We start from the raw sequence: 27,631 nt of genomic DNA on the forward strand, positions 1-27,631 counted from the left end.
GAGCTGGGCTAAGCTGAGCTGAGCTGAGCCAAGCCGGGCTGAGCTGAACCAAGGCAAGCCAAAGTGAATTGATCCGAGCTGAGCCAAATTCAGCTGAGCTGAATCGAGCTGGGCTAAACTGAACCGAGCTGAGCTGATCTGGGCTGAGCTGAACTGAGCTGAGCTCAGCCGGGCCGAACTGACCCAAGCTGAGCCAAGCCAGGCTGAATTGAGCCGAGCCGAATTGAGCCGAGCTGAATCAAGCTGGGCTGAATCAGGCTGGGCTAAATGGACCCGAGCTGAGCTGAGTTGTATGGACCCAAGCTGGGCCAAGCTGAGCTGAATCGAGTCGGGCTGAATCGGGCCGGGCTGAGCTGAATTGAGCTGAGCCAGGCTGAACTGAGCTGAGCTGAACTGAGCCAAGCTGAATTGAGCTGGGCCAAATCAGGCCAGGCCGAATGGACCTGAGCTGGGCCAAGCTGAGCTGAATCGAGTTGGGTCAAATTGGGCTGGGCCATATGGACCCGAGCCGAGCTGAGCTGAGCCAAGCCGAATCGAGCTGGGCTGAGCCAAATAGAGCCGAACCGAATTGGGCTGGGCCGAATGGACCTGAGCCGGGCTCAGCTGAGCCGAGGCAAATTGGGCCGAGCTGAATCGGGCCGGGCTGAGCCGAACCGAGCCAAGCTGAATTGAGCTGGGCCAAATCAGGCTGGGCCGAATAGACCCGAGCTGAGCTGAATCGAGCCGAGCCGAACCGAACTGAGCCGAATCGGTCCGGGCTGAATGGCCCCGAGCTGAGCTGAGCTGATCCAAATCGAGCCGAATTGGGCCGGGCCGAGCCGAACCGAACCGAATCGAGCCGAGCCGAACCGAATCGAGCCGAGCCGAGCCGAATCGGGCCGGGCCGAATGGCCCCGAGCCGAACCGAGCCGAGCCGAGCGGAGCCGAATCGGGCCGGGCCGGGCCGAGCCCCCCGCCCCCGCGCTGACGTCACGGGGCGGGCCGCCGAGGGGCAGCGGCGGGCGCGGCGGCGGGCGCGGAGCAGCGCGCACCCCCGGCGCGGCCACGGCGGCGGCGGCGGCGGCGGCGGCACCGAGCGCGGCCCGCGGCACCCGGCGCGGCCCCGGCGCGGCCCCGAGGTGAGTGCGGCCGCCGCGGCCCCGGCGCGCCCGCCCCGCCCCGCCCCGCCCCGGTATTGTTGTGGCGGAGCCGCGGGGGCGGGGGGAGGAGGGGGGAGGCGCTTTGTTCCTCCCGGTAACGGGGGGGGGGGCTGCGCCGGGACCCCCCCCCCCTTCCGCCAGCCCCGCTGCATCGGTATCGCCCCCCTCCCCCCCCACCCCCCGTGTCGATGCCCCCCCCCCTCCCGCCAGCTCCGGTACCGGGCAGCGGGGGGCCCGGCGGGGGTGGTGGTGCTGGGGGCTTCCCGCCCCCCCCAAACGGCGCCGGGAGCGAGGCCAGCGTGGGATCGTCCCGCGGGGCCGTGGGGGGGGGGGGCACCCCCGGCTCGGCACCCTGCAGCCCCCCCGCCGGCACCTCCGACACCCTGCAGCCCCCCCTCCCCCCGCCGGGCACCCCGGCGCCCCACGCTCCCCCTGGCCGGGCACCTCGGTGTCACCGAAATGCCCCCCACCCCCGGGCACTCTGTGACCCCCCCAACCGACCCCCTCCCAGCCGGACACCCCGACATCACCGTGGGGCCGGGGGGAATCCTGCCCCGGGCTGGGCACCGTGGCCCCCTCTGCCCTGCCCGGGACACCCTGCCCGGGACTGTCCCACCCTGGAGGAGCCCGAGACACCCTGGCTGCGACTGTCACACTACAGCCCGTGCCCGGGACACCCTGCCCGTGCCCGTGCCACCCTGGCCATGCCTGGGACACCCTGGCCGTGCCCATGGCACCCTGGCCGTGCCCGTGCCACCCTGGCCATGCTTTTGGCACCCTAGCCGTGCTTTTGGCACCCTGCCCGTGCCCGGGACACCCTGGCCATGTGCAGGACACCCTGGCCATGCCTGGGACACCCTGGCTGTACCCATGGCACCCTGGCCGTGCTTTTGGCACCCTGGCCGTGCTCTTGGCACCCTGGCCGTGCCCGGGACACCCTGGCTGCGCCTGTCACACTAGCGCTGTGCCCGGACACCCTGCCCGTGGCCCTCGGCTCGGGCAGTGCCAAGCTGCCCCCCCTGCCTGCCGCGGCCACCGTGCCCGGTGTCCCCACCGGGGCGGCCCCCGGTTCCCACGCCCGCGGGTCCGTTTCCGTCCCCCCCCCTCCACCTCGCCCGAGCCGGTCCGGAAATCCTTCCCCTCCCGGGCGCGGAGGCTCCCGCGGGAAGCGGCCAGGCCGTTTCCTGCTTCCCTTCGGGCAGAACAATTCCCGCTCGCCCCCCCGGGCCATGCCCACCCGGCCGCATCCTGCCCGGTGGCACGAGCGAGGCTGCTCCAGGCGCTCGGGGAGACCCTTTCGCCGGTGCTTTGGCCCCCCCAAAGGCCAAGCGGGGACCCAGGCGTCCGGGCAAGAGCCGGAGGAGGGAAGGAGGGGGGTTTCCCAGCTGCCGGCCGCCGGGAAGAGGATGCGGAGCGAGGTGGAGCCGTCCCGAGGGGACGCCTGGGAAGCGGGTGGGAAGAGGAAGAGCCCGTTTCCTCCTCCTCCTCCTCCTTCTCCATCGTGGGTCATCCCCCCCCCCACACCCTGCTCGGCCCATCCCGGCCCCCCGCCTCGACTCCGCGGGGCGGGAAGCGGTCGGAGCGGGAGCGCCGGCCAGGCAGGAGTCCCAGCCCGGGGGCAGCACCCACCTCAGCGCCCCCCCGGCCGCCCACCGGTGCGTAGGCGGCGCGGGGAGCCCGGGACACGATGGATCCTGGATTTGGGGTAGGGGACACGGAGCTGAGGGGTGGGGGGGACACGCCTGGGTCCTCGGCGGCGCTGTCACCGCCCCCCCCCCCCCCGGCGGCGTGGCCGGCCTCGTGACGCCGGGGCTCCGACGCCCGGCTCGTCCGCGTGACGCCGGCGCCCTAACCGGGACCCGGCGTCCCCTCGCCGCCAGGCCGCCCCCCGCTGCGCCATGGCCCCCCGCCTGCTGCCGGCCCTCGCCTCGCTGCTGCTGGCCCTCGTCCCCACTGCCACCGCTGCCACCGTCCCCCCGGGGTCCTCGTGGAGCGCCGTGGCCCGGAAAACTGTCCCCTACGCGGGTGAGTAGCGTGTGCCCCCCCCCCCCTTCAAGCTCCGGCGGGGGCGCGAGCGGGGAGCGGATTGGGGAAACCGAGGCACGGTGCCACCGCGGGGACCGGGCGCGTCGCTCCGCTCCGTCGCTGCGGCACCGAGCCGCCGGGTGACGCTGGAGCTGCCGCCTGTGTCCCCCGTGCCGTCGCCGTGTGTCGGCGGCCCTGTGCCGTGCCGTTGTGCCACGTCCCCCTGCCTGTGCCGCGTCCCTCTCCCTGTGCCGTGTCCCTGTGCCGTGCCAGCGCCCTGTGTCCCCTGTCCCTGTGCCATGTCCCCATCCCTGTGCCATGCCAGCACCCTGTGTCCCCTGTCCCTGTGCCATGTTCCATGTCCCTGTACCATGTCCCCGTCCCTGTGCCATGTCCCCATCCCTGTGCCATGCCAGCACCCCGTGTCCCCTGTCCCTGTGCCATGTTCCATGTCCCTGTGCCATGTCCCCGTCCCTGTGCCATGTCCCCATCCCTGTGCCATGCCAGCACCCCATGTCCCCTGTCCCTGTGCCATGTTCCATGTCCCTGTGCCATATCCCCGCCCCTGTGCCATGCCAGCACCCTGTGTCCCCTGTCCCTGTGCCATGTTCCATGTCCCTGTGCCATATCCCCGCCCCTGTGCCATGCCAGCACCCTGTGTCCCCTGTGCCATGTCGCCATCCCTGTGCCATGCCAGCACCCTGTGTCCCCTGTCCCTGTGCCATGTTCCCTGTCCCTGTGCCATGTCCCTGTCCCTGTGCCATGTCGCCATCCCTGTGCCATGCCAGCACCCTGTGTCCCCTGTCCCTGTGCCATGTTCCCTGTCCCTGTGCCATGTCCCTGTCCCTGTGCCATGTCCCCATCCCTGTGCCATGCCAGCACCCTGTGTCTCTGTCCCTGTGCCATGTTCCCTGTTCCTGTGCCATGTTCCATATCCCTGTGCCATGCCAGCACCCCTGTGCCATATCGGTGCCCTGTGTCCCCGTCCCTTTGCCGCGGCAGCATCCCAAGCCCCTTGTCCCGTTGCCCCCTGTCCCCGTCCCTTTGCTGGGCCCCATCCCTGTGCGGTGCCAGTGCCCCGCGTCCCCCGTGCCGTCCCCGTGCCGGTACCCTGCGCCCCCGTCCCCGTGCCGCGTCCCCGTGCCGGGCCGGCCCCGCGTCGCCCCATCCCTGCCCGCGAGCCTGGCGCCTCCTCCGTCAATGGGGCCTTTCTCCGGGCTCGGCCGGGCCCGGGGGCGGGCGGCAGAGGCGGGAGCGGGGTCTCGGCAAAGGCCGCTGTGTTCGCCGGCGCCGCCGGCGCCTTCTCCGGTGACAAAGGGCCTTTTGTGCGCCGGGGGCCGGGGGGCTGCGGGAGCAGGGCAGGGCGCTGGGTGCCCGCTGCGCCCACCGGCCCCCCGTGCTCCTTATCGCAGCCCCACGGGGTCCCCGTTAACCCCTTCGCTGCCGGCGGGGATGGAGGGGGGACGGGGTGGGGGGGGGACAACGGTGCCCCTGACGTCCCCTCCCCCCCCCCGTCCCTTCTTCCGGCAGAGCTGCGGGACGCGGCCAAGCGGTTCTCGCGCGGCGGCGTCTCGCACTACCTGACGCTGACGCTGGACGAGGCCGAGGCGCTGCTCTACGTGGGCGCCCGCGAGGCCGTCTTCGCCCTGGCCACCGGCACCGTGGAGCTCAAGGCAGCGGTGAGGTCCCGGCGGTGGTGGTGGTGGTGATGGTGGTGGTGATGGTGGTGATGGTGGTGATGGTGATGGTGGTGATGGTGGTGGTGATGGTGGTGGTGATGGTGGTGGTGGTGGTGGTGGTGGTGGTGGTGATGGTGGTGGTGATGGTGGTGGTGATGGTGGTGGTGGTGGTGGTGGTGGTGGTGGTGATGGTGGTGGTGGCGGTGGTGGTGGCGGTGGTGGTGGCGGTGATGGTGGCGGTGATGGTGGCGGCGGTGGTGGTGATGGCGGTGGCGGTGATGGCGGTGGCGGTGATGGTGGTGGCGGTGATGGTGGTGGCGGTGATGGTGGTGGTGGTGGTGGTGATGGTGGGCTCCTTCCCAGCTCCGCTGACCCTTCTCCCGTCCCCTATGCCCAGATCTCCTGGGAGGCCCCCGTGGACAAGAAAGCCGAGTGCATCCAGAAGGGGAAAAACAACCAGGTGGGAGCCGGCCGGCCGCGGTGGCGGGGGGCCGGGACGTCGGGACCCGCCGCCCCCCCACCCCGTTGACGGAGCGTTTCTCCCCCAGACCGACTGCTTCAACTACGTGCGCTTCCTGCAGAGCTACAACAGCTCCCACCTCTACGCCTGCGGCACCTACGCCTTCCAGCCCAAGTGCGCCTACATCGTGAGTACGGCCGCCCGCGCTGCCGCTCGGCCCCGGCCCTGTCCCCGTTCCTGTCCCCGGGGCCAGCCCTGGCCCTGGCTGCTGCTCCTCGCGGAAGCATCGGCCCCGGCTGCTCCCCGGCTCTGGGAGCATCCTCCAGGGGTGCTTCCATCCCCGGGAGCGTTGTTCAGGGGTGCCCCTGTCCCAGGCACGTTGTTCAGGAGCATTGTCCAGGGGTGTCCTCATCCCTGAGAGCATCATCCACAGGTGTCCCTGTCCCCAGGAGCATCATCTATGGGTGCCCCCATCCCTGGGAGCATCAACCACAGGTGTCCCCATTGCCAGGAGCGTTGTCCTGGGGTGTCCTCATCCCTGAGAGCATCATCCACAGGTGTCCCTGTCCCAAGGAGCATCATCCATGGGTGCCCCCATCCCCAGGAGCATCATCCACAGGTGCCCCTGTCCCAGGGGCATCATCCATGGGTGCCCCCATCCCTGGGAGCATTGTCCAGGGGTGCCCCCGTCCCAGGAGCATCGTCCATGGGTGTCCCCATCTCCGGGAGCATTGTCCAGGGGTGCCCCCGTCCCAGGAGCATCGTCCATGGGTGTCCCCATCTCCGGGAGCGTCGTTCAGGGGTGTCCGCGTGCCGGGGGCCGGTTTGGGCACGGCAGACGCGAGCAGGGGTGGGATTCGAACCCTGTCTCTGGTGCCCCGCAGGAGCTGTCCGGCTTCACCCTGGACCAAGTGGCTTTCGAGGACGGCAAAGGGAAGTGTCCGTACGACCCCACCAAGGGACACACCGGCCTCATCGTGGGTAGGTGGCACCCCGGGGAGGGGGGGAGCCGGGGTGGGGGGCGCCCGCCCCGTCGCTGAGCCCTCGCCTTGCAGACGGCGAGCTCTACTCGGCCACCTTCAACAACTTCCTGGGCACGGAGCCCGTCATCCTCCGCAACTTGGGACCTCACTACTCCATGAAGACGGAGTATCTCACCTCCTGGCTGAACGGTAGGACCGGGCGCCGCGGGGCGGGCGCGGGGGCCCCCCAAAGCCACGCGCCGCTACCCTCCCCGTCTGCCCCGCAGAGCCCCACTTCGTGGCCTCGGCCTACGTGCAGGAGAGCGCGGCCAGCAGCACCGGCGACGACGACAAGGTTTACTTCTTCTTCAGCGAGCGGGCCGTGGAGTACGACTGCTACGCCGAGCAAGTGGTGGCCCGCGTGGCCCGGGTCTGCAAGGTACGGCGGGACGGGGACGCCGGGGAGGGGCGGCGGGGCCGCTGCGGGCGCCCGCCCTGACACCCCTCGGGTGCCCAGGGGGACGTTGGCGGCGCCCGCACGCTGCAGAAGAAGTGGACGACCTTCCTCAAGGCCCGCCTGGTGTGTTCGGCGCCCGAGCAGCAGCTCCACTTCAACCGCCTCCAGGCCGTCTTCACCCTGCCCGGGGCCGACTGGCAGGACACCGCTTTTTTCGGGGTCTTCCAGGCCCGTTGGTGAGCGCGCGGGGCACGGTGGGACGCGGCACCCTGGTGCCCGTGGGTCCCATCCGTCCCCAAAAGCTGCCCTGTCCCTGCAGGGGGGACGTGGACGTCTCAGCGATCTGCCGGTACCACATCCTGGAGGTGAAGAAAGCCTTCGAGGGGCCCTACAAGGAGTATCGGGAGCAGGCCCAGAAGTGGGGCCGGTACTCGGACGAGGTGCCGAGTCCCCGTCCCGGGGCGGTGAGTGCCGGAGGCGGCGGGGGAAAGGCCTGGCGTGGTCCGGCGCCGGCTCCGCGCCTGACCGTGCCCTCCGTCCCGCAGTGCATCACCGACTGGCACCGCCAGAACGGCTTCGCCAGCTCCCTGGAGCTGCCCGACAACACCCTCAACTTCGCCAAGAAGCACCCGCTGATGGACGAGCCCATCCTGCCCCACCGCGGGCGCCCGCTGCTGCTCAAGAAGGACGCCAACTTCACCCAGCTGGTGGTGGACAGGGTGCCCGGGCTGGATGGCACCGTCTACGAGGTGCTCTTCATCGGCACAGGTACCTGCTGGGTGGCTGGGCGCCACGCGGGAGGATCTCCGGGGCTGGGGCCACCGCTGATGCCCGCCCGCCTCGTCCCGCAGGTGACGGGTGGGTGCACAAGGCGCTCAACCTGGGCGCTCACATCCATCTCGTGGAGGAGCTGCAGGTCTTCGAGCCGGCCCAGCCCGTGGAGAGCTTGGTCCTGGCTGGCCGGAAGGTGAGCGGCGTCATGGGGAAGGCGGGGCTGGTGGCCGGGGGGGCTGGCGGTGGCCTTCACTGTCCCCCTCCACCCTCGCAGAAGCTGCTTTTCGCCGGCTCCCGTTTCCAGGTGGCCCAGTTGCCCCTGGCCGACTGCAGCCGCTACCAGTCGTGCACGGACTGCGTGCTGGCCCGCGACCCCTACTGCGCCTGGAGCCGCAACGCCAGCCTCTGCGTCCACGCCGAGGGCCTCAACGGGTGAGGAGGCACCCATGGGTGCCCCGGGGGGGGGGCCGCGGCATGGGGCTCCCGTAACCTCTGCTACCTGCTCCCACAGGTCCCAGCTGGTCCAGGACGTGCTGAGCTCCGACACCCACGCCTGCACCCTGCCGCAGGTGGCCAAGCAAGGTGAGACCCCATCGTCGTCTCCCCCGGGTGGGAGCCCAGGGGTGGGAGCCGGCTCTGGGGTATCTCCCCACCTTGATGGTTTCTCCCCACCTTGATGGTGTCTCCCCATCCCATGTGTCCACCTTCCTGGTGCCAGCGGCTCCCGGCCTGACTGGTTGCCTCTCCGGTAGGACCCATCACGCCCAAGAACGTGACGGTGGTGGCCGGCACCGACCTGGTGCTGACGTGCCGCCTGGGCTCCAACCTGGCCCGGGCGCTGTGGACCTTCGAGGGCCGGGCGCTGGCGGCCGAGCAGGCGCTGGTGCTGCGCGACGCCCGCCTGCGAGCCCTGGTGGTGCCGGGCGCCGGCGCTCAGCACAGCGGTACCTACCGCTGCTTCTCAGAGGAGCAAGGCGCCCGGGTGAACGGCGAGGCGTACCGGGTGACAGTGCTGGCGGGCGCCGGGCTGCCGCTGGAGACGCGGGCGCCGCTGGAGAGCCTGGGGCTGGTGTGGGTGGTGGCCGTGTGCCTGGGCGCCCTGTGCCTGGTGCTGGCGCTGGCCGTGCTCTCGCTGTGGCGGCGGCTGCGCGAGGAGCTGGGCAAAGGCGCCAAGGCCATCGAGAGCACCTTGGTGTACCCCATCGAGCTGCCCAAGGAGCCGCCGAGCCCGCGCTTCGCCCCCAGCGCCGCTTCCGATTCGGATGAGAAGCTCTGGGATCCGGCTAGCTACTACTACTCGGACGGCTCGTTGAAAATCGTGCCGGGCCACGCTTCGGCGTGCCGCAACGGCATCCCCGTGGCCGCCGCCGCCGCCGCCGCCGCCGTCTCGCCGCCCAGCGGCATCCCCGGGCAGCCGCTGCACTCGCCCACCCGCATCCACCTGGGCCCGCTGCGCGGCTCCTCGTCCAACGGCTACATCCGGCTGGCGCTGGGCGCCGACGAGCGGCCGCCCTGCGCCGACCTGGCCGAGGAGCTGCGGCGCAAGCTGCAGCAGCGCCAGGCGCTGCCCGACTCCAACCCCGAGGAGTCGTCGGTCTGAGCCTGCCGCCGGGGCCCCGCCGCCGTCGCAGCCGCTACCTCAGGGCGCCCGCCGCCGCCGTGGGACCCGCAGCCCCCCCCACCCAGGGCACCCGCTTCGGGTACCGCCGCCGGGCGCCGCGTCCCCGTTGCTTCTCGGGACGACTCCGCCGCGGGCGGGTTTAGGGTTAATTTTCGCGGCCCGTGGACTCTTTTTTTTTTTTCTTTCTTTTTAAAAATAAAACGCCCGGCCGCCGCCTCGAGGGGGCCGAGGCGGCGAGCGCGGGGCTGTAAATAGCCCCCCCCTCCCCTCCCGCCCCGCCTGCCGCCCCCCCCCGTGTCCCCCCCCACCCCATCCCCTGCACGCCGCCCGCCCGTCCCCTTTTGTATAACCCCCCCAGTGTAATTTATTTGTTACTGAAATATATTTATTTGCTGTAAATATTTGAGGATTTTTATATTAATAATAAAAAGGAGGAAAAAAAAAAACCAAAAAGGCAGCGGGGGCTGTGTGCGGCGGTGCTGGTCGAGGGGGGACCCCGGGGCGCATCCGGGGCCGACGTCCGTGCGTGCGGCCGCCTGTCCGTGTCCGTCCGTCCGTCCATCCCCCTCCCCGCGCGTCGGCCCTGCTGAGCTCATGGAAAAAGGCCCAGGCGGGCTGGGCTATAAAAGGGCATCGCAGCGCCGTTCCCAGGCTGGGGAGGGCCCCGGGCGCCCCCCCGGGAGCCTGCGGGCTGCCAAGGCCTGGCCCGCTGCCCGCCCCCCCCCCCCCCCTTGGCCGCTTGGGTCCCCGCCGCGCCAGGCTGGGGCTGAGCGGAGGGGGCTGTTTGGGGTCCCCGGGGAGGGTCCCGGTGTCCCCGGTATCCCAGGCCGCGGCGGGGGGAGCCGGAAGCAGCGCCCGGCTTTCCCAGGCTTGGGGGCCCGGGGGCCTGGGAGCAAGGCCTGGCCGGGCCCGGGGCCAGCGGGGGGCCGGGGCTGGTGGGGGAGGGGGACATGCCAGCGAGCCCCCCTGGCAAGGGGGAAGGGGGCCCGGACGCCTGGGCCCCCCCATGGGGGGAGGGGAGGGTTTGGGCACCTCCTCCCCCAAGCCAGCCCGGGGCGGGGGGGGGGAGGGGGGGCACGGCCACATGGTGCAGCGCCGAGCGCGGCGGGGGCGGGGCCGCGGCGGGGGCGGGGCCGCGGCGGGCGTCAGAGCGCCTGCGCCCTGGCTCGGCTCGGCCCCGCCCCCTCGGCTCGGCTCGGCCCCACCCACCCCCGGCTCGGCGGTTCGGCCCCGCTCGGCTCGACTCGGCTCGGCTCGGCCCCGCTCGGCTCGGCGCCGGCATGGCGGGGGCGGGGGCGGGCCGGCGGGCGGGCGGGCAGTGCTGCCCATCGCGGGTGGCGGTGCCCAGCGTCCACCAGAGCCTGCGGGAGATGGACTTCGAGCGGGGTGCGGGGGGGCCGGGGCAGGGGCAGAAGCAGGGATAGGGGTCGGGGGTAGGGGTCCAGCAGGGGCAGAAGGGTGCTGGGGCAGTGGCAGGGGCACAGGCAGGGACAGGGGTACTGCAAGTGGGCAGGGGGACTAGTACGGTAGGGTAAGTGGGCAGGGGGATGGCAGGGGTAAGAGTAGCGTTGGGTAGGTATAGGGGTATGGGCAGAAGTTTGGAGGGAGGGCAGGGGTACGTGGCGGGTCACAGTGGGGCAGGGGTCCGGCACGGCCCTCACCTGGCTTCCCGACGCCCGCAGGGATCTGGTCGGCGGCGCGGGATGGGGACGAGCCGCGGGTGCTGCAGCTGCTGGAGAGGCGCGGGGAGCCCAGCGAGCCTGACCTGGCGGGGTACACGGCACTGGTACGGAGGGGGGGGGTCCGGGGACACTGGGGCAGGTGCCCCCCCCCCCGGGACCCCTGCCTACGTGTCCCCCCCACCCCTCTTCTCCTCCCCCAGCACTACGCCAGCCGCAACGGGCACCTGGGCGTCTGCCGGCTGCTGCTGCAGCGCGGGGCCCGCTGCAACGCCCGCACGCCCGGCGGCGCCACCGCCCTGCACCGCGCCAGCTACTGCGGCCACCTCGCCGTGGCCCGGCTGCTGCTGGCCCACGGCGCCGACCCCGCCATCGCCGACGACGATGGCCGCACCAGCCTGCACAAGGTGGGTGGCGGCGCCGGGGACATCCTGGCAGTGCCGGGGGCCCACCGGAGCTGATGTCCCCCCACTTCCAATGTCACCCGCAGGCGGCCGAGTGCGGCCACCGTGACCTCTGCGCCCTGCTGCTGCAGCACAGCCCGGCGCTGGCAGGCGCCCGCGACGCCAAGGGCCGGCGGCCCTGCGACGTGGCTGAGCCTGGGCTCCGGGACCTGCTGGACACGTGATGGGGGTGAAACCCGGAGCCACCGTGCTGCAGGACGCCGGGTGCCGCCGCGCCGTGGGGTGCTGGGTCACGCAGGACCGCAGCTCCGCCGGAAAACAAGTCCCTGGCACCTCAAGCCCTGCGTCTGCCTCTCTGTCCCCTGCGCCTGGTACGGGCATGTGGTCACCCAGAGCCAGTGCTGGCCCTGTGGCCACGTCTGACCTGAGGCCCTGGAGCTGGTGATGGGCTGCTGGTGCTGTGGGGAGGGGAATCAGTGCGGGGGGAGGCCTGCTGTAAGCCAGCCCAGGGACATTTTGGGGTGCCTGGCGATGTGGATACAGTGGCAGCCAGGCAGGAGCCGTTATAAAAGATTTGGGGCTGGCGAGGACCACGGCCCGGGAGGAGGCGCACGCCCCATCCCACCCGCAGGGTACCTACAGGGTGCGAGCATCACAGCTCCTTCGCCACACCCGGCTTTTTGACGTGACAGCTGCAAGCGGGGAGGTGCAGGCTTCCAGCAGGTTTTATTTTCTCCAAAGAAAAAGTTAGGAACTGGGCAAAGACCGTTTCATTCAACTATGAAACCCTGCAGGGCCCAGGGTGTGTGGCCGGGGTGCTGTGCCAGCATTCGGGCTGCCTGGTGTTAAGGGCAGTGTCCCCACCGTGGCAAGGACACAACCGAGCTGGAGCTGCCATCCAGCAAGACCCTGGTTTGGCAGGGCCTGGCCGAGACCTGCTTATAACCGTTTGGGACGGCCCTTCCGCGGCTCCTCGTGTCTAGGCAGTGCCGTCGAAGCGCCCCACCGCTGCCGGGCTGTGCGAGCCCAGGCGACGGGGCTCCCAGCTCCTTTTCGACTCCTCCGGTCAGCTGGGCCCAGGCCGCACTAGCCGGGACCCTGTTGCAAAGCCTTCCCGAGCCACGCTCAGGAGCTGCTGCCAAAGCCCGGGCGGGCAGCCAAGGCCGAGGCCGCGCTCCCGGCCCTCGGCTCACGCCGCGGCTGCCGGCTTCCTCCCCCGGGAGGCAGCTGGGAGCTCCGAAGGGGCAGCAGTGAACCCCGGCTCTCCCCGGCGAGGCTCCGCACAAGCTCTTCGGCTCCGGGTCTCTTCTTCCCCCGGGGGCAGCTCGGTTTTGCCTGCAGCGGAGAAAACGGAGCGGTTGTTAAGCCTGCGTCACCCGGCGCGGCGGCAGGAGCAGGCGAGGATGGGGGCACGGCGGGGCGGGAGAGCAGCCCCGGTCCCTAACGTCCCCGGTGCAGCGACGCTGCGAGGAGCCCCGTCAGCTCTCCCCGGGGCCTCGGGCGTTACCCCGCGCCGGGGAAAGGAGCGCGCAGAAGGGGCCAAGCGCCGCGACGCCGTTCAGCCTCGGAGAACGGGGAAGCGCGGCCGGACGCTGCGCGAGCGCCGCGCGCACTTACCTCAGGCGCCCGCCGCGCGCGGGGCCCGCCGGCACCTCCCCGCCCCCCACGCCGCTCCGCCCCGTGGCCAATGGGCGGCCGCCACCGCCCCGCCGCCAATCGGGGGCCGCCACGCACCACGCCCCGCCGCCAATCAGCCCCCGAGGCGCGCCGCGCGACCAATCGGTGGCCGCCACGCCCCTAGAGAGGCGGGGCCTGAGCGCCGCGGGGGTTACGCCGCGCTGTAAACAACACCGAGGCGGCGGAAGGAGGAGGGGGGGATTTAAAGGGGCCGCGGAGACAGAGCGGACCGGGCCGTACCAGGACGGGGGGGGGCGCAGAGGGTCGCCGAAGCACTGAGAAGGCCGAGATACAGATACAGATTTTTATTACCCCATCGGAAAAGAAAAAGAAAAAAAAAAAAATTCCACATTTGGTTGAGCAAAGATCATGGCGGGGGGGGGGGTTGTTGAGGGCGCAGGCGCCCAAACCGCCGTCCTCCCCCCGCCGGGGTGAGCCCCGCCGCCGCCCCCCCCCCCCGAACATACACACCAAACCCGACGCGAAAATAAATAGTAGTTACCTGCCACCTCGGCCGCCCCCCCCCCGGCGTCCCCCGCGGCCGGCCCCGCTCCCGCTTTGCATAGAAAGAAGATTTAATTAAAAAAAAGGGCTTTTTTTTTTTCCAACGTGGGTTTATTATTATTTCTAGCATCTTCCCCCGCCGAGGCTCTAGGACCTGATAGTCAAAACACGATTAACAAAAATAATTAACCTTCTCCCAATAACTTACAGAGTCACCCAGGGACCTTGTGCTTTGGGGGGGGGAGGCCGCCCCGTGCCCCCTCGGACGCGAGCTCCGGAGACGAGGCCAGGAACGGGCGCCGGAGGATGAGGAAGGTCGGGGAGGAAGGGCACCCCGCCGGGGGGAGGCTGCCGCCGAGCCCCCCCCCCCCAAACACCCTGGGCTCCCCCCGTCCCGCTGCGGTTGGCGGGGGGACGGAGACGGATCCCCCCCCCCCGCCTCTGTACAACTTTGGTCACTAGCTTGGTGCCGGCTCGCCGGGGGGGGGGGGATCCCGGTGCTCCCCCCCTCCCGCCGCCTCCACCGCCGCTCCCGGTGGGGATCCGTGCCCGCCGCCCCAGCCAGCACTCCCTGAGACAGCCCTGCTGGACCCCCCCACTGCCGCCGGCTCCAGCACCGCTCCCGGCTCTTCCGCTTCCAGGGGCGGGAAAGGCACCAAAACCAGGCCAGCTCCCGCTGGGATCCACTGCACCGGGTGGATTATCCCACCCCAAGACGAGGCCGTGGGGCAAATCCGGGCTTCAGCGGAAAGCGGCGACGCCACGGCAGCCCCTTCCTGCTGCCCGGGTGTTTCCTGTGGGGGCAAAGCCCCGATGCACTCGTGTTGCGGATGGATGGGACCGTCTGGGTGCCAAGTGGGAAAGTGACCCGGAGTGCCACGGTTGCCTTTCCGAGCCGGCCACGACAGCCAAGGGCCTTCCAGCACCGTGGGCGGAGAGAAGGCGATCCCACTGCGGTTGTTTTTGCAGGGGGACGGCACGGAAAGCGGAGTCGAAGCTGAGCCGGGATGGTGCAGAGGGTCCCGGCCTGCCTCGTCCCGGCGGCATTCATGCCGGAGCCTCCTCCGCGCATCCCAGCAGGAAAACTTGGCGCTGGTGGGGACTCCTGGGGGTTGGTCGCACCCTCCCCGAGGACGCTCCGCGCTCGGGCCGCTCTCGGTGCCCAAGGGCTCTCTGGGCGCCGCAAGCCCCCAACGCATCCGAAGGGCAGCTCGGGGCATCTGCGTTTCCCCGGGGCCCCGGCCCAGCGGGATGGGAAAGGACACGGCGAGAAGGTGGCACAAGTGGAGGCCTTCTCCCACGAGTGCAGGCTGGAGCGAGCGGATGACAGGAGCGGTGTGGATTCCCGGGAGAGGGACGAGAGCAGAACGAGCTCGGGTGTCTCCACGAGCCAACATGGAAAACGCTGCCGGCACGCCGTGGAGCCCCAGCCAGCCCTCGCGTTGCCAAACGTCCTTCCCAAAGGGTCCGGCCGCAGGCAGCTCCCGGCACTGTTGGACCTCCACGGGCCCGCGGCACCCAAAAACGTTGAGCCGCCCTCCAGCAAGAGCGGGATCCGTGCCGGGCTCATCCCTGAGCGGCTGCAGACGTGGAAACCTCCATGGAGCCGGTGGCTCAGGATCGGCCGCAAGGTCAGGATGACCGGAGAGAAGCAACGTGCAAGAATTTAAGGCTCCCTGAGCTGAACGAGTGGCGGCCGCGGCCCCGGCCAAGCACGCTGCCTCCCACCGGCCGCGCTGCCGCGGACCTCAGTGTCCCAGCGGGATGGCCGAGCCGAGGGGGAGAACCCGTGGCCGGACGAAGGCGTCGGGCTGTCACTCTGCGCGCGCCCGTAGCCGAGCGCGGCCCTCCGTCTCCATCAGGATCCGTTTAAATAAAAAGCCAGTTTCAAAACAGCAGCAAAACCGGGCTCCCTTTTTAACCGTGCTGCAGATCCCTCCATCCGCACCCGGGCAGAGCCTCGCCCCGGCAGCTCCCGGCACCCAACGGCTCCGTTGCCTGCGGCGAGGGGAGGGGGGGGGGGGGGGATGATTCCCTTTGTGTGTGGCGTGGCGCCGCGCCACGGACCCGTATCCGCTCCGTCGCCTCCAGGCCGCTGCCCCGCGAGATGCGGGGCGTTTCGTACAGGGAAGGGTCCCTAAAGAGAAAAGCTACGGGGGCGTGCGTGCGGCGGCGCCCCTTCCACGTCCCTCACCTTGGTCCAGAGCGTCCTCCGAGCGCGTCCCCGGCGGGGCCGGGGTCAGATGGAGTTCTCCAAGGAGCTGTGGTTGCTCCTGCGGCTCAGGCAGTTCCTCTCGTTCAGGAGACTGGTGGTCTCGTCCGTGCTCGAGGGCTCGGGCTTCTCCGGCAGGCTGGTTTCCACTTTGGAGGCGTTGCTGTCCGGGGACTGGGGGCAACTGTCCATGCGGGAAGCCATGAGGCCGTTCTGGTATTCCTGCCGAGTGATCTGCACCGGGAAGGAGGGCGTTAGGAGGCCCCCAAATCCCCTGCTAACCCCCCCACCCCGCTCGGCCGCCCCTCTCACCTTGACGAACTGCAGATCGGTGAGGGCCCGGACGCTGAAGTCGGCCACGTACTGGGGCCCGGCGCCCACGTTGAGCTGGTTGTTGCTGCCGCTCACGGGGGAAGAGACGGAGTCGGAGCGCTCGTGGCAGCTGAGCGAGGCCGAACGGTGCAGGCCGCTCACGTGGGACGGCGAGCGGATCTCTGCGGAGACAGGGCAGCGCAGGTGAGCGGCGCCGCGGCCTCGCCTGGCCGCCGAGGAGCGCTGGGGCACCGGATCCCACGGCCGCCGGGGATGCAAGTGCGGCTCCCTGCCCTGCTTCCGAGAGCTGTCCCCTCCTGCAGCCGTGCTGAGGCCTGGCAACTCTCCGCACGTGTGCCGCTTGCAGGCCCTCAACCCGCTGCTCCGGATACTGCCCTTGCAAGGAGCAGGACACACGGGATGGGATCCCAGCAGGTTACCAGCTCTCAGATGGGTCTGCGGGGTGCCAAGCCCCAAACGATGCTGCCCCGTCTCCGGAGCGGGCCAGGACTTGCTGGCAAGGCCAGTATCGGAGCCCTGTCCCGTAGGATCTGGGGACGCGGAGCCAAGCGCACAGGGAGAGCGACGGGACGTACGTCCACCCAAGCGCAGCCCCGTGCCCTCCGTGGCTGAGCCCTGACGTCCCCAGCTCTGCCCACGCAGTGCCGGACGCGGTCCCTGCCTGTCGCTCCTGCCGAATGGCCCCTGACCGCAGCCGGGAGTCCGGCCGGCACGGCGAGACCCTCCAGGTGCCCTGCTCCGGGACCAGGACAACCAGCCGTCACCCTCGCCCAGGGTCCCAGCACAAGGCCAGCAGATTGCTCGCCCGGCGTGGGGTTAGGGTCGAGGTGGGGGTTACGGGGGCAGAACGGCGCAGTGACGTGCTCGGAAAGCCTCGGGGTGACACAGGAGCCACATGCAGCCTGGGGAAGAGAGGCGCCTCCTCGCTGGCCACCAAACAGGGCTGCGGCCACCAAACGGGGCCGCGGCCACCTGGGGAGCGCCGTCGCCCTACTCCACCGCCGTCCTAGGCACAGCAGAGGCAGCTGGGAGAAATTGGGGCGGTTACTGGGAGCCCAGGACCTCTCTGCCGCTACGAGCGGGGCCGTGAGATGCCGGGCAGCGGCACCGTTCGGCTTCGGCCCGCAGGCTACCACGACGGGTCTCCGGAGCAGCCTGCTTGCGGCAGGGGAAGCTGGCGGAGCCGCCTTTGCAGACATCGGAGGCACTCGGACACGGGGCGAGAAAGCCAGCGGCGAGGGGAAGGCAGCCAGGACGGTCTCTCGGCTCGCGGATCCTCCCCGCTGGCGCGGACGAGCCCCACGCTCGGCTGCGCCAGAGTCGGACGAGACTGTGAGGAGCGGAGTCGGCCCGGCTTGCGGGGGGGGGGCCGGTGCCCGGTGCCGCATTAATGGGGCCGGGGTGGTGGGGACGCCCAAACGGCGGGTTAATCCGGTCACAGAGGGGTTTGGCACGCCATGCAGCCGCACCGTTTACCTGTCGACCTGGAAAACACTGACCCTCGCTTTGTGGATTGGCGCCGGGGCTGGGCTGGGAGGGCTAGGCAGAGACACGGACAACACAGACACGCAGAGGACAACGTCAAGAGGGACCTCCGGGCGAAGGAGACGGCGCCTGCCGTGTTCCCCCGGCCTCCGGACCTCTGCCCCTCGCCACACTCAGGCCCGCGGCAGAGAAGATGGGCACGGATCCGTGCTGCAGGCGGACAGATGGCTGAGCGGGACGGAGCCGTCCTCGCCTGGCAAGAGGAGCTCGGGCACGGCTGCGGCTTGCCTGGCTCTCCGGGGATAAACACAGCCGCTTCTCCTCGGCACAGGGGCAGGGACCCCCAGGGCAGGGTTAAGCGCCCCGGGGCTTTTCCGCTGTCACGAGTGCCTGTGCTGTCCCTTGGTGACCCCACGCGGACCGAGAGGCTCCATCTCTGGGTGCTCGCAGAGCCTGGCAGCGCCGGGAGGGCTGCCTGGCGGCGGAGCAGCAGAGAAACGGATCTGCCCGCACGCTCCGAGCCCGGACGTCAGGGTTGCAGCTCCGGCGCGGACCCTCTGCCCCGTTGCCACGTGCGCTCAGGGTGCGGGTCCCCGAGGACAAGTGCCAGGCGAGGTGCTGGCTATTCCGCAGCCAGGCTGCCCTCAGCCCATCGGCAGAGGGTGCCCAGGCCCCACAGCAGCTTGGGGGCACCAAATTGGGGCCTGTAGCCTCCGGCGACTCCTCTCCCCAAAAGGCAGCTCTAGGGCAGGATCGGGGGGCTCTGCCCACGCTGGGTGCCAGGCGACCGGGGGCTGCTTACCTGATGCAGGAAGGGGGCTGAGGGCCATCACCCCGTAATAGGAGAAGGCTCCCGCCTCAAACTTCATGCTCTCCTTGCCGGCCTCCACCTCCACCTTGCCCTGCGAGGGAGAGACGGTGTCACGCTCCGTAACGCCGCAGAGAGACGTGCCACGACCCACGGCCACGGGACGGGCAAGCGCCCCGTTTGCACGTGCCACCCCCAAGGGCTCGTGGCTGGCGATGGATCGCGACGTGGATGGAAGGAGAACCCTTACAGCCTTCCCGGGGTTACAGCTCGCTGTCCCGCACCCAACCGGCGAGGACCCAGCAGCGCCCCGTGCCTGGCCCCGGGTACCTGCAGGATGAGGATGAAGTAATCGGCCGCCTTGTTCTTGGTGTAGAGGAAGTGGCGCGGGGATTTCTTGTTCTCCTCGTCGAACTTCAGCTCCTGAATGACGTCGGAGTACTTGAGCAGCCGCAGCAGGATCTTCTCCGAGATGAAGTTGGGGGTGAAGAGCGTCACCTCTGAGAACGAGAGGGGAAGGGGGTCAGAGTCCCTGGCCGCCCAGGCTTCGCCTCTCTCCCCTCCCTCCGGCTGTCTGTACCGTGGGCACTGGAGGAAGGCGATGGGGGATGTGCCGGGACCTTCGTCCCTTGGAGACGTGCCCTAGATCAGGTTGGGTCCCATAGACGCCTCCCTGAGCTGGAAGCCAACAGGTTTGGAGCCTCCACGAGCTCCACAGATGGAGACAGGCCAGCGTGGCCAGCCCCAGGCCACGGGGTGACAGGGGCACATGCCAACAGGGGGACAGGACTGTCCTGGAGAGCCAGGGACCTGCCAGGCGTCAGAGGCAGAGCTGGCATCCCCGAGCCCTGTCCCTTCTTGTTTCCAGCAGCAGGATGAGGCCCCCAAGGGGAGGTGACCCCATGAGCACGGCCAGCCAGCGGGGACGCAGTGCCAGGTAGGGCCCCCCCAGCCAGGTCGCAGAGGAAAAGCCACGGCAGACGGGATAAGGGCAGGATTGCAGACAAGACGCAAGTATTAATTTCTGAATGGGATGGCTGAAGCGACTCTTCCTCACTGCGGGAAGGGAACGGAGCCCATCCAGCTGCGAAGCCGTGCCAGGGACACGGAGCCATTGGCGCCGGCGCTCCAGAGCGGGGCTGAGCCGATGGCCACCCCGAGCCGCGCTCCCCTCAACTCACCCGTGGAGAGGAAGCGGTGAGCGGCCAGCAGCAGCTGCGGGGAGATCTTCACCTTGAGCTCATTGACGGGGTCCTTGAAGGCCGAGAAGTCCCGCTTGTTCTTCTGGTTGCCCACCCGCTTCCTGTTGCGGTTGTCGGCTGTAGGGAGCAGGGTGTCAGGGGCGGGCAGGCAGGACCCGGGTCCCCCCGCCCCAGGCCACGGCACCCAGAACCTACTGAACATATCCGACTCGTCCAGGATCTCCGACTTGATGATCTCCTCGATGACGTCCTCCAGCGTCACCAGCCCCAGCACCTCGTAGAAGGGGTCTCCCTCGCCCTCGTTGTTCACCTTCTGCACGATGGCCAGGTGGGACTTCCCTGCAGACAGACACGCGGACGTTGGTCACGGCACCCTGCTGGAAGCGAGACCACCCTGCGCGAAGGCCCGGAGCCCTCTGGGTGCATAGTTCGCTCCCGGCAGCCTCCAGCCCCACCATCCCTGGGATGGGCTCCCACCGCAAGCAGTACAGCCGGGGTGGGAAAGGACTCTGCCACTGGGATCAAGGACCCGGCCCTTCCCTCAGCAGGATTTGCCCATCTGGGTGCTCCCGGCAGCCGATCCCACCACCCTCCCTGGGCAGGAAACAATAAAAGAGTTAAAATCTAAATGAGCCCCTGGGCTGGGCCCTAATTCCCGGCCTAACAACAGCAATTAAGGCCATGACATAATTCCCCCCTGCCCTCAGTGCAGGCACGGGCTCATGGCATCTCCGTACTGCAGCAGGGCTTGGCCAGGGGCTTTTCCAGGTGCTGGATCGGGGATTTGTCCTTGGAGGAGCTTGTGCCACGTCACCAGAGCACAGCAGGGTGCTGGCACTGCCCCGATGGCACTGGCTCCGCTTGGCGCCCGTGCACCGGCCTGCCCACGACACCCCTGCACCCGCCGGCCGAGGGGCGTTTGCCAGGCGAAACGATGCTCCCGAAACCCATCAACGCGGCAGGAGGAACGCGAGGAAGCAGCCAGGCCGCGGGGAGGAACGCGGCCCTGAGCCCGCCGGGATGGGTCACGCTGCTGCCAGGGGCTACGGCCTCTCCGATTTTCCTCGGTGGCTCTGCCAAGTTGACCTGGGCTGTCCCGGCCTGGAGGAAACGCTCCGGATGCCAGGTGCTGTGGCCCGATCCCAGAGCCAAAACATCCGGGAAAGAGAGCCAAAGGCAGAGAGCTGCTGATCCCAGCTGGGCCGTACGTACGCTGGTCCCCAGATAAGGGGTCACGCGGGGTGCTGGTGACGGCGGTGACCGATGTGGGTCCCTGGACACCCCACTTGTGTCGGCCACCAGCCGGGCAGCGAGCCCGAGCTCTCCCCCTCGAGCCCGACAGCTGATTTTCCATCCGTCTGCCCGAGCTGTTTGCCCCAGCCGAAGGAAAGCATGGAAGAAATCACGCTGAGCCGCCGGCGCCGGAAAAGGTCACTCCGGTCGAGGATTGCTACTGCTGCGCTGGAAGTCACAGCCCTGCTTCCAGGGCCCGGAGGCGGCGGAGAACCGCAGCAGGCTCAGGCCAGCAGCAAGGCGCTCGCGAGACCAGTATCCTTAGCCTGGGGAAACCGAGGCACGAAGGGAGGTGACGTTTCCTCCCCGACTTTGATGGGGACTGAATAGCTGCAGATGTCTGGGTGGCATTTGACATCGCCGCAAGCCGTGCGGGCCCAGGAGCCGTCCCCACTCGTGCCCCAGCCCTTGCTCAACCGGAAAAGCAGCCGGGGAAAACCGGGAAGCAGGACCCAAAGGTCGGAGGCGCAGCCCTGAGGGTTGGGCGAGCCGGGCCGCGGCAGGCCACCACCCCGCTCTGCGCCCAGCCCTTCTCCCGCCCGTGGCTGCACCCGCGGTGGGGACGGCTCCGGCGTCCCTCGCGCTCCGGACCTCGCCGCCCGCAGAGCGAGGGTTTCAAAGGAAGTTTCGCTCTCGGGAAACGCTCCCGGTTTCTTCGGCTGTGCCAAATCAGCTCGGTTCTGTGGGCACGAAGCCCGGCAGTGACGTTAGTCCGACGGGGAGCTCCTCTGCCCAGCGCCCATCCGCGTCCTCTGTGGGCCAGAGATGCCTCCAGGAGCGAGCCAGAGGCTGGGGGATGCCATCACCTGGGTGTCTTCCCCCAAAAATGCTTCTGGGCGATCCCTTTGGCACGCGACAGGCTCTCGGTCCTGAGCAGCCAGCCTTGCGCCTCCTCTCTCCCCCCGTCTCTTCCTCCTGCTCTGCCTGGATCGCACCCTATGGATCTTGGCCCCGGTGAGGATTGATCCAGCGTCTTTCCGACGCGCTAAGCCGAGCACATTGGCGCTCTCGCCACCGGCATTTCTCCCCGCGCTGCTCACGGAGAGCACGCGGACGCGGCCCTGGCGCGCGCGCCCCAACGGGGGATCCCTGCCGGCCTGGCACAAGGGCCGATTGCCCCCAGCTCCTGGAGTTAAACCTCTTGGAGACGGCAAAGAACGGAGCGGCCCCCGTGAATTCCCTGCCTGGCGCACGCGGTAGGACGCTCTGCTCGAGCCTCTTCCCCCCAAAACCTCCCCGATCCCTGGCAACATTCGCTCCCAGGCCAGCAGCAAGGTCAAGATCCACATCCCGCAAGCCTCCAAGCTTAGGCAGGTGCCTTTCATGCCAGCGTGGAGTGAGGCGCTGCCCTCTCCGACACCATCCGTTATTTAATTTTAGAGCTGGTGACTGCAGGCCCCTCGCCAGCACGTTCACACCTAGCGAAAAAGCTAATTTTAGAGATCGGCACTGCGCAGCTCCCCTTCTTCTCCTTCTTCGGGCGACGTGGCCACGCTCGCGCGATTCAAACAACCCGGCGGCAAAAAGGCTGCGGAAACGACGCCAATAAAGCATGGAAAAGCCTCCGAAAGTGCCGCTTGGCTACGCAGGCGGTGGTGTAAACCAAACGCTTCCTGCGCCCACCCCGGCTAATCCCCTCGGCAAAATGAGACCCTCCTGACCGCGCCGAGACCCCAGGGCCTCTGTGCTCCTCTCCGGGGGCAGCGTCCGCGGCGGCGGCGCCCGTTCGCCCGCACTCAGCCAGCGGCGAGAGGAGGGAAGAGGCGATGGGATCGGCTTTTGAGCCTGCTCGGGACCAGCCCAGGACTGGTTGGACGCGATGGTCCCCACATCAGCAGCGACACGGGGAGCTGCTTCCTGAAGACCTGTGCCTGCCATCTATTTAACATGGCGTGGGTGATCTCTAGGGAAACCCCAGGAGCTTTCCCAAATCCCGTTCAACCAACCCTCCGTCATCCTTTCCCGACGCAGCACGCACGAGAAACGGAGGCAGCAGCAGGGTTGCAGGTGTATCCACGCTGCCTGCGGGTGGCAGGACCGGAGGGGACAGCCGCATCCCAAAGACCGTCAGCACCGAGGATCATCTGGCTCCAGGCGAAGCCCCAGGTGCTCCCAGATCGGCTGCGGGAGCCACAGAGGAGCGAAGCAACATCCCGATGTTGAAACGGAGTCCGGGAGCTCCAGCTACCATGGGGACGTCCAAGGTCAAACCTCCTCCAAGCTGGGCTCGTGCCGAGGGAAGAAGGAAGGGTTCAGGCCCGCGAACTGCAGAGAAGGGCCAGACGTCGCTGTAGGGGCTTCTCCCCGAGGCCGGTGGTTGGGACACGTCCGTGGGGGCCTGGGGAGATGCCGGCTGCTGAGGTCCATGCTTAGGACGGTCAGAAGCGCGGCTGGTTGATTTTTGCCTCCTTCGCCTTTTGCTTTGCTCGAACCCAGTCCTGATATTTCCTCACGAAGCTCATGCCATGCCAGAGGCAAACCCAGACAAGGCCAAGGAGTTCGGCCCACCTTCCCTCTCCAGAAACGTCCTGTCCCAAACCACCCGGTCCCTAGCGATGGGTTTAGGGAGCTGGAGAGAGCTGTCGGGGCAACTCCAAGCCCTGAAGCTCCCCAGAACAACCCTAGAGCTTCCCCCACGAGAGCCATCAGGGCTGCAACGTGCCGCGGAGGGGACCGGAGTCACCCAGAGAGGCTCCCGCTCCCACTTCAGGTCCCAACCAGCAGGACGAGGGCACAGACTTGCCGTGATCCGGTACTGGAGCCATGGTGACTACGAGTAACGAGAAATCGGTGTTCAGCCCCAAAAAGGGACCTCGGAAACAGCTACCACATCCGAGGAAGGCAGCAGGCCCACAAATTACCCACTCTCAAACCAGAGAAGCAGCGACAAAAAAATAATGATACGGGACATCCGAGGCCTTGTAATCGGACTGAGGAGGCTTTAAATCCTTTCACGAGGATCCATCGGAGGGAAAGGCCGGTGCCAGCAGCCACGGTAACTCCAGCTCCAACAGCGCACAGACAGAACAGGACTCCGGTTCTGTTTTGCTGGTTTTGGGAAACAGGGCCAGGATTAAGAGGGACAGTCGCGCGCGTCCGTACTGCGCCGCTCGGGATGAAATTCTTGAACCGGTGCAAGCCGAACTAAAGCAAAAGCATTCGCCAAGAAGGTTTTCATTAATCAGGAATGAAAGTCGGAGGCTCGAAGACGATGAGATCCCGTGGCGGTTCCAGCCGCAAACAACGCCGACCCGCGATCCAGTGGCGCGATTCCCGTGCCGGAGTTTTGGGGGTTGGGGCAGCGCGATGGCAAAAGCATCAGGGAAGAGAGAAACAGAGGCTGCGGCTTGCTGCGGCCGGAGCACGTGTCCGCTGTCGCCAGGGAGGCCAGCACGCAAGCTCCGAGCTCTTTGCTGGCCTCAAAGATCAGCCTGGTTTGGATCCACCAGGTCACTCCCAAATCCTTGCCCAAGCTGGAGCAAAGCTCTGGCTGCGGGAGGAATCGTTAGACCTCCTAAATCTGAGGAGCGTGCGGTTTCTTGGCTGGAATTGGCTGAGCCCAGACTGGAACCCCCCCCCCCCAGATCCAGGGGCTCAAACCCCGCAGGCAACGCTCAAACCTCCCGCAACGGGACCAAACCTTCCCCGCGCGAATGTAACGGGAGACGGAGGAGACGCCGGGGTCACGCACGGCTGAGGGTGGCCTGGCACCACCCGGCACAGCCGTTCCCAAGCCGGGTTACTTATCCCGTCCCCAAGGCAGGCAGGTCTCGCAGCCGGCGCCGTGCCGATCCTCACCCCCTTGCCCACCCTCCCAGCGAAGAGCCGCCGCTGCGCAACGCTCCGGACACGGCTGAGCCCGTTTCGGGGCGCAATCGGCGGGCAGGTGGGCTGCCGGATGTTGCCAAATCCCCAAGGCAGCCGGTGCCCCGACAAGTGCCGGCAGGGAAGCTGGGCGATGGGAACCGGCCCGGCAGAAGCTGCGAGAAGCTGGGGAAGGCAGGACGGTCTCCTGGCTGGTCTGGTTTTCCTTCTGTTTTCAGTGCAGCCCCGCCAAGGGCTGTGGGACACCGTTTCGGAGCGGGAGAGAAGCCGGGAGCTGCCCGGGGCCGAGCACAAGGAGAGACAAGGCCTCTGCCCGCAGCCGGGGATGCGGCACATGCTCCAGCCTCGCAGCCGGGACTCGGGGGCTCTAACCAGCGCTCGCTCCGGGGCGAGGAGAAGGTGCACGGCACGAAAACACCAGCACCAGGGCCGAGCGGAGACCCTGGGCGCTTCCAAACCTGCCTTCCCTTGCTCCCAGCGGCACTGGGGCTGAGGAAACGAGCCTGCCATGAGCCCCGGCCCCGCTCCCACCGGCGGGGTGGCTCCTCCAGGCCCTGGGGCGCTCTCAGTTTTTGGGTGCCTGAGTGCGAAGCAGGCCAGGAAGCACCACGATCGGGGCCAGCTCGCCATTCCCAGCGCCTGGAAAGGGCCCGGAAGAGGGAGCAAAGCCCGAGTCAGGGATCAGAGCGATTCGCCAGGGCCTCCGCGGCTGCTAATTAGGAACGAGAAGCAAGTCAACGGCCTCAAAGCGTTTCTGGGGGCAAGCGTTAAGCAGAGCGGGCCCTGCTGGCGGCAAAACAGAGGCTCCGTCCCTCCCCAGCTCGGTCCCCGGAAACACGGCCCCGTTGCAAGCACCCAGGCGGAGCTGCCGCCCCAGTTCCTGCCCGTTCCCAGCGGCACGGCACAGCGGCGGGCGCCCAGACGCCTCGCCCCGTCTGAATCTCAACGCCCAAAGCCGGCAGAGCCCGGAGCTCGGCCCCGAAGAAGCCCCCGGGGCTGTCACGGTGCGCAAACAGCTCCGGCCCTGGAGCGCCGCCAGAGACGTTCAGCCGAAAGTTTTGCTTCCGGCATCTAAGAGCCTCCTCCGAGCGGAGCCGGAGACGCTGCTGCAGGAACAAACCGGCAGCCCGGCTCGGCCGGAGCGGAGCGGAGCAGCCCCGCGAGCGGCGCCCGCCCGGCCAGCGCCCAGCCCTCTCACCCTTTTTGAACTCCTCCAGCATGGCGTCCAGCTTGGTGTCGTGGAAGACGACGTGCACGGGGTGGTTGTAAAACTTGGTGATGGTCTTGAGCGGGGTGCAGTCGTCGGGGTCGACGAACGCCAGGTCCTTGACGTAGAGGATGTCCATGATGTTGGAGCGCTCGTCCTCGTAGACGGGGATGCGGGTGAAGCCGCTCTCCATGATCTCCGACATGGTGTTAAAGTCCAGGATGGCGTCGCTGTTGATCATGAAGCAGTTGTGCAGGGGGGTCATCACGTCCTCCACTGTCTTGGTCCGCAGCTCCAGGGCCCCCTGGATCATGTTGAGCTCCTCCCTCACCAGGTCGTTGTAGGGCTCCGTCACCTTCAGCATCTCCACCAGCTTCTCCCGGTTGTAGACGGTGCCGATCTCCTGGCCCAGGATGCAGTCCAGCAGCTTGCTGATGGGGTAGGAGAGGGGGAACGTCACCAGCATGAAGAGCCTGGTGACCATGATGGTGTTGGCGCCCACGGCCAGGCCGTGGCGGGAGCAGAGCGCCTGGGGCACGATCTCGCCGAAGATGACGATGCCGATGGTGGAGGCGATGACGGCGGCGATGCCGGAGAAGATGAGGTCGTCGAGGAGGATGGTGAGGGTGGTGTTGACCAGCACGTTGCCCAGCAGCAGGGAGCAGAGCAGGTAGTTGCCCTTGCGGCGGATGGGCTCGATCTTGCGGGCGTAGCGCTTCTCCTTGTCGGTGCCGCAGTTCTGCACGATGCGCAGCTCCATGGGGTCGAGCGCCATGAGGCCCAGGTTGAGCCCGCTGAACATGCCCGAGAGCACCAGCAGCCCGATGATGAGGATCGCCTGGAGCCAGCGGGGCAGCAGCGACTTCTTCTCCTCCAGCACCACGATGTGCCCGTCGAGGCCCTGGTGGGGCAACCAGGGCTGGCCAGGCCGGCGCTGGGTGCAGAGCACGTAGGTCTTGGCCTGCTCGTCCTTGCGGAGGGGCTGGACGCGGACGCGGAGCAGGGCCGAGGTGTCGCGGGCTTCGGCGGGGCCCGGCTGCACCACCAGGTCCTGCGAGCGCTCGGGGCAGGTGCCGTTGGGCGCCGAGGCGTTGGCGGCGGGCCGCAGCTCGGCGAAGGCCACGCGCTCGCCCGTGAGGGGCCCCAGGCCCAGCCCGTAGAGGCGCAGCAGCACCTCGCTGCCTTCCGTGACGCGGATGGGCCCGCGGGCCGGCGCCCCCGCCGCCGGCTTCGTGCTCTCCTCCAGCCGCATGCCCAGGATGAGGCTGTCGCCCGCCGGCGCGGCACCGGCAGCACCGCCGCCGCCTCCGGGCAGCGCCAGCAGCAGCAGCAGCGGCGGGAGCAGCGGCGGCGCCGTCGCTCCGCCGCCACCGGTGGTCGCAGGGTCGGGATCGGCGCCGCCGCCGCGCCGCCGCCAGCCGCCGCCGCCCGGCGCCATGTTAGTGTCTGGCGGGCGCCGCGCGCACTAGGGACCCGCCGCGCTCGCGGGCCGCGTCACCCGCCGCGCCACGCCCCTCCCTCCCCCCCCCGCCGCGCGCGTCACCCGCCGCGCCGCGCCACGCCCCCTCTCCGCGCCTTAAAGGGGCCGGCCGCGATTGTGTGTGTGTGTTGGGGGGTGTGAGGGGTGGCACTTAGGGGGGCGCTGCTAGGGGACGCGGTGGCAATTACGTGGCCTCTGGGTGGGGAGTGGCTGCTGGGGGGGGCAAAGCCTGTTTTGGGGGGCAGGAGGCAGGTGGGGGGGCACTAGGACCTGTGGGGGGAGTGCAGAGCCTGTTTTCTGGAGGGGCAGATTGGACTTGGGGGGCGGGGGGGGGCAGGCAGGCCTGGAGGGGGGAACTAGGGCTCCGAAGGGGGCAGGCCCGGCTTAGGGAGCACCTAAGGCAGG

General features: G+C 68.8%; 3 protein-coding genes and 1 long non-coding RNA gene across 5 annotated transcripts; 2 read left to right on the forward strand and 2 right to left on the reverse strand.

Annotated features, from left to right (window-relative positions):
* The first annotated feature begins 2,776 nt into the window (after positions 1 to 2,776).
* Positions 2,777 to 9,399, forward strand: SEMA4C (semaphorin 4C). The gene is made up of 15 exons (XM_067312322.1): positions 2,777 to 2,844; positions 3,020 to 3,164; positions 4,695 to 4,843; positions 5,241 to 5,303; positions 5,392 to 5,490; positions 6,188 to 6,284; positions 6,359 to 6,475; positions 6,553 to 6,704; positions 6,783 to 6,958; positions 7,042 to 7,186; positions 7,268 to 7,490; positions 7,574 to 7,689; positions 7,771 to 7,928; positions 8,008 to 8,078; positions 8,249 to 9,399. Exons 1-15 carry the CDS (start codon positions 2,827 to 2,829, stop codon positions 9,094 to 9,096), a joined length of 2,577 nt encoding a protein of 858 aa, XP_067168423.1. The 5' UTR covers positions 2,777 to 2,826; the 3' UTR covers positions 9,097 to 9,399.
* Positions 9,400 to 9,480: 81 nt separating this feature from the next.
* LOC136994458 (uncharacterized) lies at positions 9,481 to 10,843 on the reverse strand. 2 transcript variants are annotated; one of them, XR_010886523.1, is made up of 2 exons: positions 10,779 to 10,843; positions 9,481 to 9,703 (listed from the first exon to the last, which is right to left on the reverse strand). It is a non-coding gene; the product is annotated as an uncharacterized lncRNA (long non-coding RNA). The 2 variants fall into 2 exon arrangements; XR_010886524.1 differs by having other exon boundaries at positions 9,481 to 9,708; positions 10,779 to 10,836.
* On the forward strand, positions 10,412 to 11,538 carry ANKRD39 (ankyrin repeat domain 39). The gene is made up of 4 exons (XM_067312321.1): positions 10,412 to 10,503; positions 10,800 to 10,903; positions 11,000 to 11,203; positions 11,287 to 11,538. Exons 1-4 carry the CDS (start codon positions 10,488 to 10,490, stop codon positions 11,422 to 11,424), a joined length of 462 nt encoding a protein of 153 aa, XP_067168422.1. The 5' UTR covers positions 10,412 to 10,487; the 3' UTR covers positions 11,425 to 11,538.
* A 925-nt stretch (positions 11,539 to 12,463) lies between these two features.
* CNNM4 (cyclin and CBS domain divalent metal cation transport mediator 4) lies at positions 12,464 to 27,184 on the reverse strand. The gene is made up of 8 exons (XM_067312316.1): positions 25,738 to 27,184; positions 19,617 to 19,760; positions 19,401 to 19,538; positions 18,550 to 18,719; positions 18,214 to 18,313; positions 15,906 to 16,087; positions 15,576 to 15,827; positions 12,464 to 12,535 (listed from the first exon to the last, which is right to left on the reverse strand). The coding sequence occupies exons 1-7, from the start codon at positions 27,182 to 27,184 to the stop codon at positions 15,621 to 15,623; spliced, it is 2,388 nt and encodes a 795-aa protein (XP_067168417.1). The 3' UTR covers positions 12,464 to 12,535; positions 15,576 to 15,620.
* Positions 27,185 to 27,631: the final 447 nt, after the last annotated feature.

The sequence above is a fragment of the Apteryx mantelli genome, chromosome 29 (genome assembly GCF_036417845.1).
Source record: "Apteryx mantelli isolate bAptMan1 chromosome 29, bAptMan1.hap1, whole genome shotgun sequence".
Classification (NCBI taxonomy): domain Eukaryota; kingdom Metazoa; phylum Chordata; class Aves; order Apterygiformes; family Apterygidae; genus Apteryx; species Apteryx mantelli.

What these genes read in the sequence shown, in the direction of transcription:
- SEMA4C (XM_067312322.1), top strand. An exon ending in TGGTCCTGGCTGGCCGGAAG is followed by an intron (nt 7,690 to 7,770) that starts GTGAGCGGCGTC and finishes CCACCCTCGCAG; the next exon opens with AAGCTGCTTTTCGCCGGCTC. An exon ending in GCCGCAGGTGGCCAAGCAAG is followed by an intron (nt 8,079 to 8,248) that starts GTGAGACCCCAT and finishes CCTCTCCGGTAG; the next exon opens with GACCCATCACGCCCAAGAAC.
- ANKRD39 (XM_067312321.1), top strand. An exon ending in TGGCGGGGTACACGGCACTG is followed by an intron (nt 10,904 to 10,999) that starts GTACGGAGGGGG and finishes CTCCTCCCCCAG; the next exon opens with CACTACGCCAGCCGCAACGG. An exon ending in GCCGCACCAGCCTGCACAAG is followed by an intron (nt 11,204 to 11,286) that starts GTGGGTGGCGGC and finishes TGTCACCCGCAG; the next exon opens with GCGGCCGAGTGCGGCCACCG.
- CNNM4 (XM_067312316.1), bottom strand. Translation starts at nt 27,184, where the DNA reads ATGGCGCCGGGCGGCGGCGGCTGGCGGCGGCGCGGCGGCGGCGCCGAT. An exon ending in GCTGGAGGAGTTCAAAAAGG is followed by an intron (nt 19,761 to 25,737) that starts GTGAGAGGGCTG and finishes GTCTGTCTGCAG; the next exon opens with GGAAGTCCCACCTGGCCATC. An exon ending in GGACGAGTCGGATATGTTCA is followed by an intron (nt 19,539 to 19,616) that starts GTAGGTTCTGGG and finishes TGCTCCCTACAG; the next exon opens with CCGACAACCGCAACAGGAAG.